Here is a 21,920-nt window from a genome sequence, read left to right on the forward strand (position 1 = left end):
ATATCCAGTTTTCTCAGCACCACTTATTGAAAAGACTGTCCTTTTCCCCACTGAATGGTATTGGCAACCATGTCAAAAATCAATTAAGCATATACGTGAGTGTTTCTTTCTGAGACTGCTGCTTTTGTGTGAGACATTTTAAGGAAATATTTCCTCTCAGATTTTTATGCTTAGCTAAAATCTTGGAAGAAAAATTTTACCTCTAGATTAATGGCAACTTTTTAAAAGCCTCCATCACCTTGGCTGGTTGATCTGGTTATTAGATTGGGCTTGGTAGAGTGCTATAATCTGAAATATTTAATGAATGAGCAAAACCCAAAAGCTTTTATATTCTAGGAAGAATTCCAGACACAGGTCCCTGTATCCTCTACTGGTATCTTCTTGCCTAGGATGCTTCACTTCATAGATGGGTTAGCGCTCACGAGACTGGAAAAACCAGACAAGCAGGGCAGGCTTGCCAAAGTTTCAGACTGGTATGTCTACATTTATGCTGTATGAAATGCTATTTTTTGAATAGCTAATATGTGCTCATTTTCCACAATCCAAAGGTACAAAAGGATACAGCATGAAAATAAAGTAGTACTTAAAAAAAAAAAGCTTTAAGACATGAACCAAATTTTATATATACTGAATACAAAATAATGTTTAGTCTATCATCCCTCCTCCCCCCACAAAACCTCTTTATTCTCCAAAACGTCCCCTTCTCTTTCCCCAGCCATGTGATTACAGTGAGAACAACCACATTTTCACCTGTGACCCAGGCCACTGGCCACTGGTTGATTTAGCTGTGGACATCTGATCCAAGGTAGGCCAATGAGCTCTCTTCTTAAGGAATTTGAAATCAGGACTAAGAAATTGTATTTTCAGTCTTGTTGTTCTCTTGAACTGAGTAGCTGCTAGGAGCAGTTACTTTCTGCCCAGTGGACTCAGAAGGGAGTATGGAGACAGAAAACAATGAAGAGTAGGTACCAAAGACAAGAGAAGGAAGAACACCCTAGTTTCCATACAGTGTTTAGTCCTGAGGTCCCAGTCTTCTTCTAAGGCCCAGCAGCATTACTGCCCTAGGGAGCCTCACTTGTTCCCTGTACCTTAATAACAACATACCCTACCTTCTGCTTAAGTCTGTTCAAGTAGGTTTCTGTTATTTGCATCTTAATTCATATATTTTGCCATGCGAATAATGGGGTGTAATAAGTAAATTAATCAAACATAATCAATCACTGCCAGGGGCCTGGAAATCTTTTTTTTAACCCATACATATCGATAGTCAATTCAGTAAGTCCCCTACATACGAACCTTCACGTTGCAAACTTTCAAAGATACGAACGTGCATTCCATCAACATCACGCATGAGTGAAACTGCAGCTTGCCCTCTGTCTCCCATTGCTGACGATCCTTCAGCTCTACCATCTCCCACCTCCTCTCCCTCCTCCAGTCAGTATCTCTTCTTGCCTGTTCACTTGATGCCAGCCCGTGTGCCAGCTGTTGTACTGTACTTTTCAAGGGACTGTACTGTTAGATTAAAAATGTTTTCTTTGTTTCTTTGTTTTTTATGTATTATTTGTGTGAAAAGTATTATAAACCTATTACACTACAGTACTATATAGCCGATTGTGTTAGTTGGGTACCTAGGCTAACTTTGTTGGACTTACAAACAAATTGGACTTACGAATGCACTCTTGGAACAGAACTTGTTTGTATATAGTGGACTTACTGTATGGTAATTTTATTCATTGTTGAAATATTCTTTATTACTGTCAATGAAGAATCATAAAGAATAACATGCTTCCTTCCTTTCATTTGCTTCTCAATGACTGAAACACTTTCTTTGAAACCAAAAATTAAGAGAAGAGCTTTACTCTACTCACTTGTCAGTGGTTCTTTCTCTAAATTGGAATCTTCTGGTGCATCAAAACGACCTTCTGGTAACTTTGGCTTCTTAAGGGGTTGTTTGATGGGTTCAGATTTTTCTCCTTGAGAATTTATTTTCCTCAAAGAATGACACAGAATGGGTGATCCTAGCAGAGTGAAGACAGTGAAAAAATAGGAGCCGTTCATTTATTCTACTTCAAAATGTAATACTTTTATTTACTTGTGTTAAGCTTACACATTCACATTTATCAAAACTAAAAAGTACAGAAAGACACATAGTGACAACCCTTCCCTCTGCCCCTATCTTTCAGATTGGCCAGTTCCCTTTCTTGGAGGCAACCAATGCTATCAGTTTGAAAAGAAGAGCTTTGAAATGAGTTAGTTAACCACTATCAAAATTGCAAAAACAGATATAAAACACGGATTTCTGGGACTTCCCTGGTGGCACAGTTGTTAAGAATCCGCCTGCTAATGCAGGGGACACGGGTTCGAGCCCTGGTCCAGGAAGATCCCACATGCCGCAGAGCAACTAAGCCCGTGTGCCACAACTACTGAGCCTGCACTCTAGAGACCCCGAGTCACAACTACTGAGCCCACGCACCACAACTACTGAAGCCTGCACGCCTAGAGCCTGTGCTCCACAACAAGAGAAGCCACCACAATGAGAAGCCCGCGCACTGTAACAAAGAGTAGCCCCCACTCGCCACAACTAGAGAAAGCCTGCGCACAGCAACGAAGACTCAACGAGGCCAAAAATAAATAAATAAATAAATTTATTTTTAAAAATTTAAATAAATAAATAAAATAAAATAAAATAAAATACGGATTCCTGTCTGAAGCAATGCCAAAAATACCAGGAATCAGATCATTAAGAGTAACTCAGTAGTAGGAACTTTTCAATGACAATATTTAGTATTTAAATCTCTATAAGTCACAAGGCACTGTATTTAGTATTTTTATATTTAAATCCTAATCATGGCCCTCTTTTTCTGCCAATTAAACGTCTTAAAATGTGTTGGGCACCTGCAATGTATAAATGAGTTCACTTTCTAGGTTACAATGAGAAAGGTAAGCTTTCAGTATTATGAAAGTTATCCAACCCTGTTGAGATAATGTTCAATGAGGGCAAAACCACTCTGAAAAATGACCTCAGGGTTGAGGTCTTCAACTTCCCGAAGGAATGGCTTTAGAGGCAGACAGAGGTGGGTACCAGTTCTGGTCACACCACTGTGGCAGGCACAGTAATGCCCCCAAAGAGGGTGAGAACCTAATATGTGGAAACTATGTGCAGGCTTGGTCACATGGTGAAGGAGAATTAGGTAAGAGATGGAACTGAGGTTGCTGATCAGATGACCCTGAACTAGGTAGACTGTCCTGGATTATCTGGGTGCGTCCACTGTCATCACAGGGGTCCTTAAAAGGGGAAGAGAGAACTGGAAGAGAGAACTGGAAGAGAGAACCAGAGAGGTGGCAGTGAGAGACAGACTTGATGATGTTTCTGGCTCTAAAGATGGAGGAAAGGGCCACCAAGTCCAGGAACTTGGGCAGCCTCTGGAAGTTGGAAAAGGGAGGAAACAGATTCTCCCCTAGAGCACCCAGAAGAAACACAACCCTAACACCTTGGTTTCAGCACAAAGAGACCCATTTCAGACTTCTCACCTCCAGAACTTTAAGGATTTTTAAGCCACTAAGTTTGTGGTAATTTGTTACACCAGCAATAAGAAACTAAAACAAATACGTACTAGTTGTTTGACCTCTGTCAAGTTATTTACCCTTTCTAAATCCATTTCTTCCCCTCTAAATTGAATATAACAGTATCTATCTCATGAGATTACTAAATAGATTAAACAGGACAATTCATGCAAAGCACTTAGCATAGTGACAGACTGTATCTATTATTATTATTATAGAATTTTCTGGAAGCTCCTGATAGCATTACATGTAGTTAGAATTTTCTTTCACTACATGTATTTTATTCATATTCCAACAATGACTACATCACCCTACCCCCCCGCTTTAAAATATTATATATATATACACACACATGCAAATATATATGCACAAGTATTTGTTTGTATGTATATATGTCTCTATGTATATATATATATACACTCTCCACAGCCAATTTGGAATTTACATAAGACTTGTTTGTAAGATTACATGAAGTTAACATTACATACAAACTGCATTAACAATTTCAAAATAGTACATCAGGCTGTTAATTTGCACGTCCACTGCATATATCTCAGTGTCTAGCAACATTGCTGATTGTCTGAATGTCCAATTGTAATGCAAGTTAGTCTTCGGCCAACAAAATTCAAGAATTAAGAAAATAAATATACAACCGAATGTATTAATAAAGCTACAATGACTTACAGAATTAATATAGACTTCTCCCATCTAAATACTCACTTACATAAAATACTTCACATTTATGATACTAATTGGCTGAGAAGAATCTCAGTGAATCAATAAAAATTTCTACACATATTAAAATAAAAACACTTACCTAAAGTTTTAATGTATTTATTGAGTTAGACTACAGACCATTTTGCCTTCAAACTTCCACTACAATATTTAAGGGCATATTTTACTTTTAATTATGTCCTCATAATAATACTTAGTTAAGCATTTGCTAAAAATCAAAAGAGAAAAACCTGCAACAATAACATCTTGTAAGGCGGCATTTATTTTTATTAAGAAACTATATGGGGGCTTCCCTAGTGGTGCAGTGGTTAAGAATCTGCCTGCCAATGCAGGGGGCATGGGTTTGAGCACAGGATCAGGAAGATCCCACATGCTGTGGAGCACCTAAGCCCGTGAACCACAGCTACTAAGCCTGTGGTCTAGAGCTCGCGAGCCAAAACTACTGAGCCCGTGCTCTAGAACCCGCGAGCCACAACTACAGAGCCCGCATGCCTCAACTACTGAAGCCCGAACGCCTAGAGCCTGTGCTCTGCCACAAAAGAAGCCACCGCAATGAGAAGCCCATGCACCGCAACGAAGAGTAGCCCCCGCTCGCAGCAACTAGAGAAAGCCCTGCGTGCAGCAACAAAGACCCAACACGGCCCAAAATAAAAATAAATAAATTTATTAAAAAAAAAAAAGAAATTATATGGGTAACAGAAATATGAGTTTCTGATTGTACTAATATATTTCATATAATAATCTGTTCCTGGTTTTTGTGGTTGACTATTTAGAAAAATATTATATTGAAAATGTTGGTGAATATAAACCATGCACAACTGAAAGACATTCTCGGTCCCAAATCACAGGGTTTGTATCAGTCATTTGCTATCCGAAATACAGGATTCTGTAGAAGTTGACAATATTATATCCCAATTTAGCAACTTCAGCCAGCCTCCACAATAGGAACTTCTATCCATCACATGGTGTCCAACTTTCTATCCATCAACAAATCTATTAGCAATTTGTAAAGCGTTAAAGGTTGTTTGCTAAGTCATGACAGTTTAGTAATAATTAATACAGATATACAGAAAAGAGAATTTTAACAAATAGATTCTTAATGTGGACAGATTTTACATCTACTCTGGCTAATGAGTAGTTTCTGCATTTGGTTACTAATTAAATCTATTTTACTGTACTTTAAATAACTTACTTTGGGGCTTCCCTGGTGGCGCAGTGGTTGAGAATCTGCCTGCCAATGCAGGGGACACGGGTTCGAGCCCTGGTCTGGGAAGATCTCACATGCCGCGGAGCAACTGGGCCCGTGAGCCACAACTACTGAGCCTGCGCGTCTGGAGCCTGTGCTCCGCAACAAGAGAGGCCGCGATAGTGAGAGGGCCGCGCACCGCAGTGAAGAGTGGCCCCCGCTTGCCGCAACTGGAGAAAGCCCTTGCACAGAGACGAAGACCCAAAGCAGCCAAAAATAATAAATAAATAAATAACTTACTTTAAAGCCTAAAATTCAGCAAATATTTAATAGATACCAGTAGCCATTGCTACTGTGCACTCAGCCTTGACTCAACACAATTAAATTCGTAATTCTTCTTTTAGGTTTGGCTGTTTTAGCAAGTTAAAAAAAAAAATCCCTGTATTGGAAACTTGAAATGATATTCAGTGTAAAAAGTAACCTGGGTATGTTTCAAATCCGTAGAAATTTGTAAGCATTTATGAAAAATCAGGAAAATGGCACAAAATCCCTGGCTGTCAATTATAATGTAGACAAAATCTGACGCTAAAAATTTTGCTTCTTAACTGATGCAGATATATGAACTGTAAATAAGAAAAGTAATTTTATGTTTTAGTTGCTTCCTGTGTGCCAGGCACTGTGCTAGGGGCTGAAAATATGTCAGCTTATTTAAACCTCACAATAAACTGATGAGATGTGTATAACTGTATTTTACAGTAATTCTGTTCAGTATGAACACAGTCATTTTTGGAAAAGTGACATTAGGCAGATTTGGTAGAGACTGCTAAGTGCCACAAGTAGCCACTTTCCCTTCTTCCACTGAGTTCTAGGACGCCCACTCCTGCCTGGCTTGTGATCAAGCTGAGCACCAGGCCACTCGCTTAGAGATCACATTTCCCAGCCTTCCCTGCAGCCACGAAGCCACGTGTCCAAGCTGGCCAGTGGGCTGCGGCTACAAATGACGCGTCCAAATTTTAGATCGCCTCAATTTTGCAACAAACCAACTGCCCTAGATTTCTTTTTCCATTCCTTCAGGTTGTAATGTGGACATGGCAGTGACCCAGCTGTAACCTTGTGGATGAGGACAAAACCCAGGGCCAAGTGATACTTAAAATATTTAACAACTTGTATGATATAGACACTGCTCAATTATAATATATGTCCAACCAATCAGAACTGACACAGGCTGTAAATAACTAGTAAAACACTACTAGCATGTATGGGTTGACTATTGGTGCTGCTTTACAGATGGTGAAGTAACAAGATGAAAAGATCATGATTCCTGTCCCATCGGCAGGGCTGTCAGAGCAGCTAGGCCCTCCCCTTAAGTAATATAATGGAGGAGTAGAAAACGCAAACTCAAGGCACTAGAGTCACACTTGGGTCCCAGTGCCAGCCACACCACTTAATAGCAATATGATTCAAAGAAGGTTTCTGTATCTCACTGAGTCTGTTTTCCAATCTGAAAAATGGGGATATATCTCCTACCTTGTAGGGTAGTTCAGAGAAATGAAGCAATGCGTATGTCTTCATGTGCACACATTGAGTGTATTAATAACGTGAGCCTAACTGTGGGACACAGAAGTCAATGTGCACAAGGGTTTTGAGTAAAGAACAGAAACGTGAGTGTACCCTGGGGAAAGAAAGAAGAGTAGCAAAGTATAAGTTTGAGAAACTGGTCCCTCAGTCTGGCTTTGGGCAGTTCTGAAGGAACTTTATCTACATAAAGAAGGGTAACAAGGAAAAGCCGAAAGACCAGTTTTCTCAAAGGACTCTGAGACTATGGAACCATAAACAGAACTATTTTTGTAGTTAGGTAAGCGTGTGTCAAAATGCAGAGGAAAAGAATTTCCCTCATTTCTGCACAGTACAAGATCAGATGGGATACTGCGCTCCTTTTGAGAAACAGGGAAATGCACCATAAAGCCCATGTCTTCTTTTTCAAGGGGTGGTTTGGCCTTATCCAGAGCCTATTCAGAACTGTGTTTACAAGTACATTATAGGCAAGAAGATGACATTCTAAAAGAACTAATATAAGCAAAGGAAAAAGAGTGAATCACCACTAAAAAATAAAAACAACTTTTCAAAACTTCTGTTGTGGCAATTTGATAGAGACGTCAAAACCCTATAGCCCTAAAACATCTAAAAAGGTAAAAAAAATATATACAAAACACTTCTAAATCAGAGGAAGAAACTTTAAGGAAGTAAATAATGATAAACTGTCAAAGCAGTCCTGTAAGATAAACAAACACTTAAGCTGCTACATAACCTGTGTCTTTCTCCCCTAGAACTTACACTACAGAGCTCTCAGGACAGCAGGGAGAGCACTGTCTTATGAGTCCGAGCAAAACAAAAAGCCTATTAGAGGCCATAACTCAGGGAGGCTCACACACTGAACAAAGAGTGATTTGAAAGATTTTTAAATGTGCACATAAGCCACCTGGGGAATATCTTGTTAAAGTGCAGATTCTGAGTAGGTCTGGTAGGACCTGAGATTCTGCATTTTAACAAGCTACAAGGTGATGCTCGAGTTGCTGATCCAAAGAGCAAGGAACTAGAAGACAACATCTAGTCAACAAAGAGAAAAGTTAAGGAAGAAAAAGTGTCCATCTCAACCTTCATTCTGACTGGAGATGTAAAAAAGAAAGACCCTTCTGATATTTTGAAGCCACTAGTTGACCACACCTGTGTTTATGCCTGATTACACACTATCCACATGGTCCAAAGACACATGGGAGCATCTCACTATAAAGTGGATCCAAGTCTAAAGTTGAAGTGCTGTCAGACACACGGCAAAAGCAGAAGCAAATCCTCTGAGGACAAATACTCTCTCAACCCATGTCTTATGGAAGTCTCGCAGAGAGAATCCCAGTAAAACATTCAAGGAAACAAGCTATCATAAGCAAGATCATAAAGATCTATATACTGAAATAACTGAAATCAGAAATAACCACTTAATGTGTTTAAGGAAATAAAAAAGGAGCCAAACAGAAAAAGGAGTAAGAGACTGTGAACACTGACTAGGCCAACATTAAAAAAACACACAAAGAAATTTAGAAAGATAACAATTTAAATTTAAAGCTCAATAAAAGGGCTAAATAGCAGAATACATACAGTTGAGAAGAGGATCTGTGACCTGGAATAAAGTTCTAAAGAAATTATACCTGAAAAAGCATAGAGACAAAGAGATGAAAATAATAAAAAAAGATGTCAAAATATTTGGAGGATAAAATGAGATCTAACAAATGTTCTTTTAACCATAGTTCCAGAAGGAGATAACGGAAAGACCAGGAGATGTCCAACAGACAGGAATCTTCGGATGTAGAAAGCACAGAGAATTGCAAGTAAAAAAACAAAAAAAAAAACCAGAGAAGCAAGAAGAACTACAATTCTGCATCCTGTGGAAGGAAAACCACATAACAGAAGACAGACAAAATGAAAAGGCAGAAGACTTTGTACGAGATGAAGGAACAAGATAAAACCCCAGGAAAACAGCTAAATGAAGGGGAGATAGGTAACCTTCCAGAAAAAGAATTCAGAATAATGATAGTGAAGATGAACCAGGACCTCGGAAAAACAATGGAGGCAAAGATCGAGAAGATACGAGAAATGTTTAACAAAAACCTAGAAGAATTAAAGAACAAACAAACAGAGATGAACAATACAATAACTGAAATGAAAAATACACTAGAAGGCATCAATAGCAGAATAACTGAGGCAGAAAAACGGATAAGTGACCTGGAAGACAGAATGGTGGAATTCACTGCCACGGAACAGAATAAAGAAAAAAGAATGAAAAGAAATGAAGACAGCCTAAGAGACCTCTGGGACAATATTAAATGCAACAACATTTGCATTATAGGGGTCCCAGAAGGAGAACAGAGAGAGAAAGGACCCAAGAAAATACCTGAAGAGATTATAGTCAAAAACTTCTCTAACATGGGAAAGGAAATAGCCACCCAAGTCCAGGAAGCACAGAGAGTCCCAGACGTGATAAACCCAAGGAGAAACATGCTGAGACACACAGTACTCAAATTGACAAAAATTAAAGACAAAGAAAAATTATTGAAAGCAACAAGGGAAAAACGACAAATAACATACAAGGGAGTTCCCATAAGGTTAACAGCTGATTTCTCAGCAGAAAGTCTACAAGCCAGAAGGCAGTGGCATGATATATTTAAAGTGATGAAAGGGAAGAACCTACAATCAAGATTACTCTACCCGGCAAGGATCTCATTCAGATTCTATGGAGAAATAAAAAGCTTTACAGACAAGCAAAAGCTAAAAGAATTCAGCACCACCAAACCAGCTCTACAACAAATGCTAAACGAATTTCTCTAAGTGGGAAACACAAGAGAAGAAAAGGACCTACAAAAACAAACCCATAACAATTAAGAAAATGCTAATAGGAACATACATATCGATAATTACCTTAAACATGAATGGATTAAATGCTCCAAACAAAAACACAGGCTTGCTGAATGGATATAAAAACAAGACCCACATATACGCTGTCTACAAGAGACCCACTTCAGATCTAGGGACACATACAGACTGAAAGTGAGGGGATGGAAAAAGATATTCCATGCAAATGGAAATCAAAAGAAAGCTGGAGTAGCTATACTCGTATCAGATAAAATAGACTTTAAAATAAAGAATGTTACAAGAGACAAGGAAGGACACTACATAATGATCAAGGGATCAATCCAAGAAGAAGATATAACAATTATAAATATATATGCACCCAACACAGAACCACCTCAATACATAAGGCAACTGCTAACAGCTCTAAAAGAGGAAATCGACAGTAACACAATAATAGTGGGGGACTTTAACACCTCACCTACACCAATGGACAGATCATCCAGAATGAAAATAAATAAGGAAACACAAGCTTTAAATGACACAATACCAGATATAGATTTAATTGATATTTATAGGACATTCCATCCAAAAACAGCAGATTACACTTTCTTCTAAAGTGCGCACGGAACATTCTCCAGGATAGATCACATCTTGGGTCACAAATCAAGCCTCGGTAAATTTAAGAAAATTGAAATTATGTGAAGCATCTTTTCCGACCACAACGCTATGAGATTAGAAATCAATTACAGGGAAAAACACATAAAAACCACAAACACATGGAGGCTAAACAAATATGTTATTAAATAACCAAGAAATCACTAAAGAAATCAAAGAGGAAATCAAAAAATACCTAGAGACAAATGACAACGAAAACACGATGATCCAAAACCTATGGGGTGCAGCAAAAGCAGTTCTAAGAGGGAAGTTTACAGCAATACAAGCCTACCTCAGAAAACAAGAAACATCTCAAATAAACAATCTAACCTTACAACTAAAGGAACTAGAGAAAGAAGAACAAACAAAACCCAGTTAGTAGAAGGAAAGAAATCATAAAGATCAGAGCAGAAATAAATGAAACAGAAGTAAAGAAAACAACAGCAAAGATCAATAAAACTAAAAGCTGGTTCCTTGAGAAGATAAACAAAATTAATAAACCTTTAGACACACTCATCAAGAAAAAAGGGAGAGGAGTCAAATCAATAAAATTAGAAATGAAAAAGGAGAAGTTACAACAGACACCGCAGAAATACAAAGCATGCTAAGAGACTATACTACAAGCAACTCTATGCCAATTAAATGGACAACCTGGAAGAAATGGACAAATTCTTAGAAAGGTGTAACCTTCCAAGACTGAACCAGGAAGAAATACAAAATATGAACAGACCAATCACAAGTAATGAAATTGAAACTGTGATTAAAAATCTTCCAACAAACAAAAGTCCAGGACCAGATGGCTTCCCAGGTGAATTCTATCAAACATTTAGAGACGAGCTAACACCCATCCTTCTCAAACTCTTCCAAAACACTGCAGAGGAAGGAACACTCCCAAACTCATTCTATGAGGCCACCATCACCCTGATACCAAAACCAGACAAAGATACTACAAAAAAAGAAAGTTACAGACCAATATCACTGATGAATATAGATGCAAAAATCCTCAACAAAATACTAGCAAACAGAATCCAACAACACATTAAAAGGATCATACACCATGATCAAGTGGGATTTATCCCAGGGATACAAGGATTCTTCAATATATACGAATCAATCAATGTGATATACCGTATTAACAAACTGAGAATAAAAACCATATGATCATCTCAATAAATGCAGAAAAACCTTTTGAAAAAATTCAACACCTACTTATGATAAAAACCCTCCAAAAAGTGGGCATAGAGGGAATCTACCTCAACATAATAAAAGCCATATATGACAAACCCACAGCAAATATCATTCTCAATGGTGAAAAACTGAAAGCATTTCCTCTAAGATCAGGAACAAGACAAGGATTTCCATTCTCGCCACTAATATTCAACATAGTTTTGGAAGTCCTAGCCACGGCAATCAGAGAAGAGAAAGAAATAAAAGGAATACAGACTGGAAAAGAAGAAGTAAAACTGTCACTGTTTACAGATGACATGATACTATACATAGAGAATCCTAAAGATGTCACCAGAAAACTACTAGAGCTAATCAATGAATTTGGTAAAGCTGCAGGATACAAATTTAATGCATAGAAATCTCTTGCATTCCTATACACCAAGAACGAAAGATCAGAAAGAGAAATTAAGGAAACAATCCCAATCACCACTGCAACAAAAAGAATAAAATACCTAGGCATAAACCTACCTAAGGAGGTAAAAGACCTGTACTCAGAAAACTATAAGACAGTGATGAAAGAAATCAAAGTTGACACAGATGGAGAAATACGCCATATTCTTGGATTGAAAGAATCAATATTGTGAAAATGACTATACTACCCAAGCAATCTACAGATTCAATGCAATCCCTATCAAATTACCAGTGGCATTTTTTACAGAACTGGAACCAAAAATCTTAAAATTTGTATGGAGACACAAAAGACCCCGAATAGCCAAAGCAGTCTTGAGGGAAAAAAACTGGAGCTGGAGGAATCAGACTTCCTGATTTCAGACTATACTACAAAGCTACAGTAATCAAGACAATATAGTACTAGCACAAAAACAGAAATATAGATCAATGGAACAGGATAGAAAGCCCAGAGATAAACCTACGCACCTATGGTCAACTAATCTATGACAAAGGGGGCAAGGATATACAGTGGAGAAAAGACAGTCTCTTCAATAGTGGTGCTGGGAAAACTGGACAGCCAAATGTAAAGGCATGAAATTAGAACACTCCCCAATACCATACATAAAAATAAACTCAAAATGGATTAAAGACCTAAATGTAAGGTGATACACTATAAAACTCTTAGAATGGAAGAAAATATTTGCAAATGAATCAACGGACAAAGGATTAATCTCCAAAATATATAAACAGCTCATGCAGTTCAATATTAAGGAAACAAACAACCCAATCAAAAAATGGGCACAAGACCTAAATAGACATTTCTCCAAAGAAGATGTACAGATGGCCAAGAAGCACATGAAAAGCTGTTCAACATCACTAATTATTAGAGAAATGCAAATCAAAACTACAATGAGGTATCACATCACACCAGTTAGAATGGGCATCATCAGAAAATCTACAAACAACAAATGCTGGAGAGGGTGTGGAGAAAAGGGAACCCTCTTGCACTGCTGGTGGGAATGTAAATTGATACAGCCACTATGGAGAACAGTATGGAGGTTCCTTAAAAAACTAAAAATAGAATTACCATATGACTCAGCAATCCCACTACTGGGCATATACCCAGAGAAAACCATAATTCAAAAAGACACATGCACCCCAATGTTCACTGCAGCACTATTTACAATAGCCAGGTCATGGAAGCAACCTATATGCCCATCGACAGACGAATGGAGAAAGAAGCTGTGGTACATATATACAATGGAATATTACTCAGGCATAAAAGGGAATGAAATTGGGTGATTTGTAGAGACGTGGATGGATCTAGAGACTGTCATACAGAGTGAAGTAAGTCAGAAAGAGAAAAACAAATATCGTACATTAACGCATATATGTGGAACCTAGAAAAATGGTACAGATGAACCGGTTTGCAGGGCAGAAATAGAGACACAGATGTAGAGAACAAACGTATGGACACCAAGGGGGGAAAGTGGCGGGGGTGGTGGTGGTGGTGGGATGAATCGGGAGATTGGGATTGACATATATACACTAATACATATAAAATAGATAACTAATAAGAACCTGCTGTATAAAAAATAAATAAAATTATATTAAAAAGAAAAACAAAAAAACACGTGGACACAAAGTAAAATGAAGAACCCAATATTAAAGGAAGATCTAAAAAAGCAGTCAGATAAAAGACATATTACTAGTAAAGGAACAAAAATTAGACAGATGACTTCCCAGTAGCTATAATGAAAGCCAGAAGAGATAGAGCTGTGAGAAAATGATGCAGCGATTGAAACCACCTTTCAAGAACAAGAGAGAAATAAAACAAACCATATTTTCAGATTAAAAATAAAATATATATTTTTAAAAAACCACAGAACTTTATCACAAGACTGTCACCAAAGGGAACTTCTAAACAATGTACTTTAAGAAACTGATCCAAGGAATTCCCTGGTGGCGCAGTGGTTGAGAATCCACCTGCCAATGCAGGGGACACAGGTTTGAGCTCTGGTCCGGGAAGATCCCACATGCCGCAGAGCAACTAAGCCCGTGCGCCACAACTACTGAACCTGCACTCTAGAGCCCATGCGCCTAGAGCCCATGCTCTGCAACAAGAGAAGCCACCGCAATGAGAAGCCTGGGCACCACAATGAAGAGAAGCCCCCGCTTGATGCAACAAGAGGAAGCCCGCATGCAGCAACGAAGACCCAACACAGCCAAAAATAAATAAATAAATAAATAAATAAATAAATAAGTAAATTTTAAAAGTTGTTAAAAGAGTAAATCCTAAGAGTTCTCATCGCAAAGAAAATAAATTTATAATAAGAAACTGATCAAAAAGTAAAGTGTGAGATAAAATAGATGATAAAAGTTTTACATGTTGACTGTATAAAAGTTTAATAGCAATATTGATTTGTGTTACTACACAATTCCACCCTAACATACACACAAGAAAACAAACACACACACACACACACACACACACACACACATACACACACACACCCTTAAAAGGCTGAATAACAGAGGTGGAGGGTGAGTGAATTGAAAGCATTTTTAAGCTTTGTACTGTTTAGGAGGAGAATAAAGATATTAATTAACTTTCGACTTCCTTAAGCATGCATTTAGATTTCAAGGGTAACCAATAAAAAGCAGTGTGTATCTTCCAAAGCAGTGTGTGTCTTCATTTTTTCCCTTTTTTTTCCAGCAGAAGAAAAAAATGAAAAAAGCAAACACTGAATTCAAAGTATGACAAATAGAAGGTGTGAAAAATAAGATGGTAGAAATAAAGTCAATTTTATCAGTAACTATAACTGTAAATGGATTGAACTCTCCAGTTAAAAGGTATGCTGTCCGACTTCAAAATAAAAACTCACCAAAATATAGCCATATGCTGTTTATATGAAGAGAACCATTACAATGGTTCAAAAAAAAAAAAAGGACCAATGTTATGGATGGAAGGTTTGTGCCCAACACCAACCCCCCCACCCCAAATTCATATGCTGAAATTCTAACCCCTGATGTGGTGATATTAGGAGGTGGGGCCTTTGGAAGGCAAGTAGATCATGAGGGTGGAGCCCTCATGGTGGATTAGTGCCCTTGTAAGAAAGGCTATGAGAGCTTGCAGGGGCCGCCTGCTCTCTGCCACATAAGGATACAACAAGAAGACAGCCACCTGCGAACCAGAAAGCAGGCTCACGCCAGAGACCAGATGTGCTGGCACCTTGATCTTGGACTTTCCAGCCTCCAGATCTGTGAAAAACAAATGTCTGATGTTTAAGCCACCCAGTCTATGGTACTTTGTTATTGCAGCCTGAGCTAAGACATGTGAGATGCACCATTTCCACATCTTCTGAAAAAAAGGGGAACCCACAGAAAATGGAAAGAAAAATAACAACAATAAGAGAAAAAATAATAACATAAATAAAAGACATAAAACTAAGAGGATCAACAAAACCAAAAGTTGGTTCTCTTAAAAGACTAAAACTACTGTGAAGTCTTTGGTAAAACTAATATGAAAACGACAACAACAAAAACAAAAACACCCCAAAAAACCAAGAGAAGGCAAAATAAATAATAGGAGTAAAAGAGGAGTACATAGCTACATAGAACAAAAGTTTTTTCAAAACCCCAAACCAGGAACTTTATGCCTATATATTTAAAGTATACAAAATGAACAATTTTCTCAAAAAATTTAGCTTATCAAAACTGACTTAAGAAGAGAAAATCTGATAAATACCACAATAATCATTACAAAAATAACCAATAATTTAAAATCTTCCCCAAAGAAAAGGGCAGGTCTAGACAGTTTTGCATGCAAATTGTAGCAAACACTCAAGGAATGGAATATTTCCATCTCAAAAAAAAAAAAATCTAATATAGAAGAGAAAAAGATGAGAACCTGCAGTATAAAAAAACAAACAAAACAACTAATACTAAACTTTCATTGGGTTATTTGTATGGAAATATGTTAATATAAATGTTTCAGACATTACATGAAATTTCTAAAAATCTTATATTTGTATTTGTATGGAAATATGTATGGAAATATGTTAATATAAATGTTTCAGACATTACATGAAATCTCTAAAAATCTTATATTTGTATTTGTATGGAAATATGTATGGAAATATGTTAATATAAATGTTTCAGACATTACATGAAATTTCTAAAAATCTTATATTTGTATTTGTATGGAAATATGTATGGAAATATGTTAATATAAATGTTTCAGACATTACAGGAAACGTCTAAAAATCTTATATGTTCTGGTATAATGTTATAAGTAATAATCCTAGTTATTACTTTAAAATGTATATCTCAGAAATAACTAATTTTCTTGTCAACTGCATTATTATGAACTTTCATCAAATCTTTAACCATGGTCATTTTTAAGTCTTTTGTCATTTACAGACAGTTCTGGGTGTACTCTGATGATTTTGCAAATATGTTCCTATAAAAGGGTTTCATCTTCAAGAAATTCATGGAAAAGACTCTGACAAGTACAGGTTTCTGGTAACTGACTGTACTGCTGAACTGAATGAATAAGCATTTTCAGAACTCTAATGAAAAACTGATGAACTCATAAAAGTGCTAACAAAAGATCAAGATGAAAAAAAAGAAATTAATTACATGGGACTGAGTGAACTGATGAGGATGAGTATAATTTTTGTGACTTTCTGTCTGAATTAAAAAAAAAAAATCCCACAAGGACTCAGAGGAAAAGAATATACAAATCAATTTTCACTGCAAAGTAAAGGAGCTGTTACAGTGGAGGATTACTGGACTGAATGTCAATATTATGACATAGTATAAGTGTGTTTCATGTTTGGTAATTGCAATCATTGTTGCTTTTGTTGTGGTCATCCATGTACAATGCTTGGTGTCAGTCTATTTATCTCTTGTAAAAATAAAATACAGTGTGTGTGTGTGGAAAAAAAAAAATCTAATATAGAAGAGAAAAAGATGAGAAGACTCTTGAATTCAGTAAGAGGCTAGAATAACTTTAATTTCAAAACCAGAAAAGGAAATTGCAAGACAGGAAAATTACAGGCCAACTTCTAAACAAAATATTAGCATACCAAACCCAACATTATATTAATAATATAATCAACCTGATCAATGTGAATATTTTCTAGAAATGCAAGAGTGATTCAGCACTAGAAAAATTTATAATTCACCAACCCACCATATTACAGGAGAAAAATGAATTAACAAACAAGATGAAGAAAAATGAATTAGTAAATTTCAAGATTTATTCTGTCTTAAAAAACAGACAACTACGTAAACAAAAAAACCCCCAAATCCTTCTAGAAATGGCAAGGGACTTCGTTAACCTAATAAAGGGCACAGCTAATATTACAGGATGAAATATGAACATATTCCCTTTGCAATTACGAACAAGTATGCCTATCACCACTTCTAGTCAACATGGTACTGGAAGTCTGAGCAAGGACGGAAAAACAAGAGAAAAGAAAAAGATACAAAGATTGGAAAGGGAGAACTAGACTTTCATTATTTGCAGGCAATATTTGTGTCTACCTAGCACCGGCCCCACCAAAATCTGCAAATAAATTATTTAAATTAATAAAGTAATTTAGCCAGGTTACTGGACACAGAATCAATAAATAAGTCAACTGTGTTTCTATACATAAGCAGCAATCAGAAAATGATAATCTTAAAAAATATCGAGCAGTTGTAACCAAATCCCAACACGAACTTTTTTTTTTTTAAAGAATTTTATATGGAAAGCAGATATCCAAGAATAGCCAAGACACTTCTGAAAAACAAGATGAAAGGACTTACCCTACTAAATATCAAGAGTTGTTACAAAGGTATGGTTATTAAGATAGGTGTTACATCACAGGAACAGACAAATAGATCAATGGAACTGAAAAGAGAGCCAATAAATAAACCCGCGTGCATATGCATATGTAAACTTGATTTATGACAGTTGCGTTACATCAAGGGGGAAAGGTCCAATATATGGACCTGGGACAACTGGTTATTGACATGGGAAGAAAGTGAAATTGGTTTCCTGCCTCACACCATACATGAAAATCAATTCCTGGTAGAATAAAGGCTTAAATATAAAAAGCCAAACTATAGACCTTTGAGGGGAAAATACAGAAGAATATCTCTACGACCTTAGGGTAGGGAAGGCTTTAAGAAAGACCACAAAGCACAGACAATAAACAAAAGGATCACGACAAGATTATAATAAAATTATGAATACCTGTTTATCGAAAGCCACCTTTCCTTTGAATCTGTGTGACTGTACAATCAGATCCATTATTTTATTCTGTCTACCCCTGAAGATAATTTTTAAAAAAAGACACCATAAGAGTAACAAAAGCAGCCCACAAACTGAGCTTGAGCTTGTATGGCTGTTAGCATAAGTGAGGCCATCTTGGGCCCATATAGGCTTTCTGCTGACCCTACCCACGACTGTACTGCGAAGTAAATCACTCTCTGTTGTCAAGGGCTTAGCAGTTAATCGACATTGTTTAGTAATCATTCGGATCAGGTGGCCTCTATACTCTTGTTAGTCCCCAAACAATGAGGAAAATCTTCGCTGACATATTCCGGGCACCCACAAGACCAGTTACCCACTCATAAATCTTAGGAACGCACTTCCTGTTTCCAAGCACATACCTCCATAGTCTAGGTCAACTATAAAACTGTCCCAATGGCCCCCTTAGCGGTTTGGAGTGCAGCTGTTAATTCTTTCTGATGGTTGTCTGCCTGCTCTCAGCCTTTACAGGTAAGTTACCCTATGATAAACTGATTCACCAATTGTATGAACCTGCCTGCCGTGTTTTTCAGTCTTAAGATGCCTTCTCAGCTCAGTAAGCACTTTTCATTCCCTCCGCCCTCAGACAGAGCTATTTGCCATTTACATAAGTAAAAAAGGTATAGTGGTCAAATACACGTAAAGAATATAAATAAGAAAGACAAACAACCCAATAAGAAAATGAAGAGATATTTCATCAAAAAAAGCGAAAAACTTTCTAAAAGATGTTTAACTTCTCTAATCAGAGAAATGCAAAACCGTAATGAAATACCATTTCAACACCCTATAGGCAGACAAAAATTAAATTTTCTGATGCTATCCAATGTTGGCAAGTACGTGGAGCAACAGGAACTCTAATACTGCCGGTAGAAGTATAAATTGCCAGTAGGAACGGAAAATGCCTTTACAGCTTGGCATCATATTGTAAAAGTGAACAGGCCTATGCCACGTATTCCAGGAATCCAACCCCTTGTGCAAGTACACCTACAATGTACACAAGATGTGTAGCAGTCAATCCTGGTGCTTCTAGAGTTACACAATATCCACTGAGAAGGGGAAAGGAAAAACGTATGATACACTCTCACAACTGAATGAATAATTAATTACAGCATCACATACCAACATGGATGGAATCTCAAACCTGTTAGCTGAAAAAAGCAAGTAAAATAAATACAAATGGCATGAAGCCCTTTCTATAAAGATCAAAAGCTTGCAGTTACACAACTGCATCAGGAAGCAGGTAGCAGGTAGCCGTGTGGCAATGGAAATATTCTATTTCTTAAACTGGAGAATGGATTCATAAACGTTGGCTTTGCTTCATAACTCACATGTGTTATGTAACTTTTTGGTATGAAACACTTCATTCTTAAGCTTTGAACATTAGTGAAAAAGGGATATTGAATGAACACACAACGGAGCTTTACACAGTTATTACCTCGAGGTTTGGATAGTATGGGACTTTTACTTTATAAATTATTCATTTCTGGATCATCTAAAATTTTTACAACTAACAGGTAGTCTGGGGAGAGATGATTACAGAAAGGAAAACAAACTTTATAGGAATCTAGGGTCCATCAGGAGGAGGGGCGGAATTGTCTTCAATTTAACACAATTTCTCCGGGATGTCCTAAATTAAAACTAGGCTTAGCATACTCTGTGGGTTAAGGCTGTAATATTTTGAGAAAATTTTCCAGCAAAAATGGGTTTTACAAAAGATTGGTTTTTACTGAAAGCATGCATACTTTCCCAGGAACAATTTCTGGCTTCACCTAATTTTTATTATACTTATTTGCCTTCGGCCCACTTTTCCAAAATTCTGCACTTTTCCACTTTTAGTACTGTAGACTGGCAGAGATCCTTTTCGCTGTAAATAAACTAAGTAAGCAAATGATGACTCCACTGCCGCAGGGCCCGCTTTTCCACACTCTCCACGCGCACCACATGCCGCGCGCCCTGAGAACCCCCCAGGACCCAGGACGCCCGCCCCGCTTCGTGGCCATCGCGGTGGCCGCCGGGAAGCAGGCGTCCGGCCAGCGGGGCCCAGCGACTGTCCAGCTCCGGTCCCGCCCTGAGCTCGGGCGGGAAGGACCTGCCGGGGACGAGCGCGGTGGCCGAGCCGGACACGAAGGCTCGGCAGGCCCGGGGCCCCCGAGCCCGCGACACGCCGCTGCCCCGCAGGACGCGTTTCGCGCGGCACCCGGGCCTTCGCGACCGCACCCGCGACCTCGGCCCCGGGGCCGGGCGCCTTACTTGCCGCTCTCCACGCTGTGGCCGGTATGTGGCCCAGCAACGAGGCGAAGCCCAGCACGACCATGATGCCAGCTCCCGGGGCGTCCGCAACAGCCGCGTCTTCCCGGCACGCCCCGCGGGAGGGGCGGGGCCTCCGCGGGAGGGCGGGGCCTGGGGCGGGGCGGGGCCTCCGTAGCCAGCGCTGCGAATCCGCGCTCCCGCACCTGGCTGTCTGCAGGAAAAAGTGGAGCGGCTCGGCCTTCTCGTGAAGAACAACCCAAACTACCCTGAACCTCGTGTTGATGAAAACCTCAAATCATGGCTGAAGTTGGATGAGGGAAAGCTTCCGTTTGTTCCTCTCAATCTGAGGCGAAGGTCTCTTGGAAGCTCGCTGTTCCAGTCACAAAGAGCGGGCACTTTCTACTCTTCTGCCTGTGCAATAGGCTTCTTTCCCCTCAGTTCTCCGTCTTATTTTTTTACATTGCTGCTTGTTCAGGGAACTCTGACGCACTGACCGGGTGGCCTGGAAGATGAGGTTTGGGTGCAGCGCAGAACAGAGGGATCTCATCTGGTCCAGCTGCTGGGAAGGAGCGCTGCGCATCCGCCCTCCGGTTCCAGCCGCTCCTGCCGTGCTCGGAGCACGTGTGGCCGGTCAGGAGGCTTCATGGGACCTGTGGAAAGTCTACACAGAATCACAGTGGAGTACTTCGGGTTTTTTGTTTGTTTTCTTCTTCCTTCACTCCTTCCTTTCTTTTTTAGGAAAGTTCTTGGCCAGCTCTCGGGCTCTGGTGATGTCTGACCGAGTAATATCAGGTGGCTATACAATTTGAGTTTCTCATCACAAACCGGAGTCATCTGGTCCCCCTAGATAAGGACTCCTTTCACCAGGAGGCAGTGGTATATTCGGAACGCGGCCAGAGCCAAAACCCAAGCAGTTTTCATTAGCAGGTAGCTCGGTAGCTTACATACACACTTTTCACCCTTAGTTCATATCTACAACTTAGTGATGAGTTCCTTGTGACCAGCTGACAGAGGAAAAAATTCAAAGCTGGATTACAGAGGGCTTTGCTCCATATACTGACCAGCTGGCAAATGACTGCTTTGGCATTTCGAGCTGCATTTAACAGAGGCCCTCGAGGAACAGCAGAGAAAAAAAAGATCCTCCCAGAGGGCAGAACTTTATCTTACACTCTTTGCCTGGAAGGAGATATAGCTTGAGATGAAGATCTA

The 21,920-nt window shown here is 38.7% G+C and overlaps 1 protein-coding gene across 1 annotated transcript in view; it reads right to left on the minus strand.

Moving 5' to 3' along the window:
- The window catches only part of SDHAF4 (succinate dehydrogenase complex assembly factor 4), a 33,874-nt gene extending 13,050 nt beyond the window's left edge, over positions 1 to 20,824 (minus strand). The window contains exons 1-2 of the mRNA XM_057528226.1: positions 20,712 to 20,824; positions 1,869 to 2,018 (exon numbers count right to left, since the gene is read on the minus strand). Of these exons, the coding sequence (XP_057384209.1) occupies positions 1,869 to 2,018; positions 20,712 to 20,775 (214 nt within the window). The 5' untranslated portion in view covers positions 20,776 to 20,824. The remainder of the gene's footprint in view (positions 1 to 1,868; positions 2,019 to 20,711) is intronic.
- Positions 20,825 to 21,920: the final 1,096 nt, after the last annotated feature.

This window comes from Balaenoptera acutorostrata, chromosome 14, assembly GCF_949987535.1.
Source record: "Balaenoptera acutorostrata chromosome 14, mBalAcu1.1, whole genome shotgun sequence".
NCBI classification, from domain to species: domain Eukaryota; kingdom Metazoa; phylum Chordata; class Mammalia; order Artiodactyla; family Balaenopteridae; genus Balaenoptera; species Balaenoptera acutorostrata.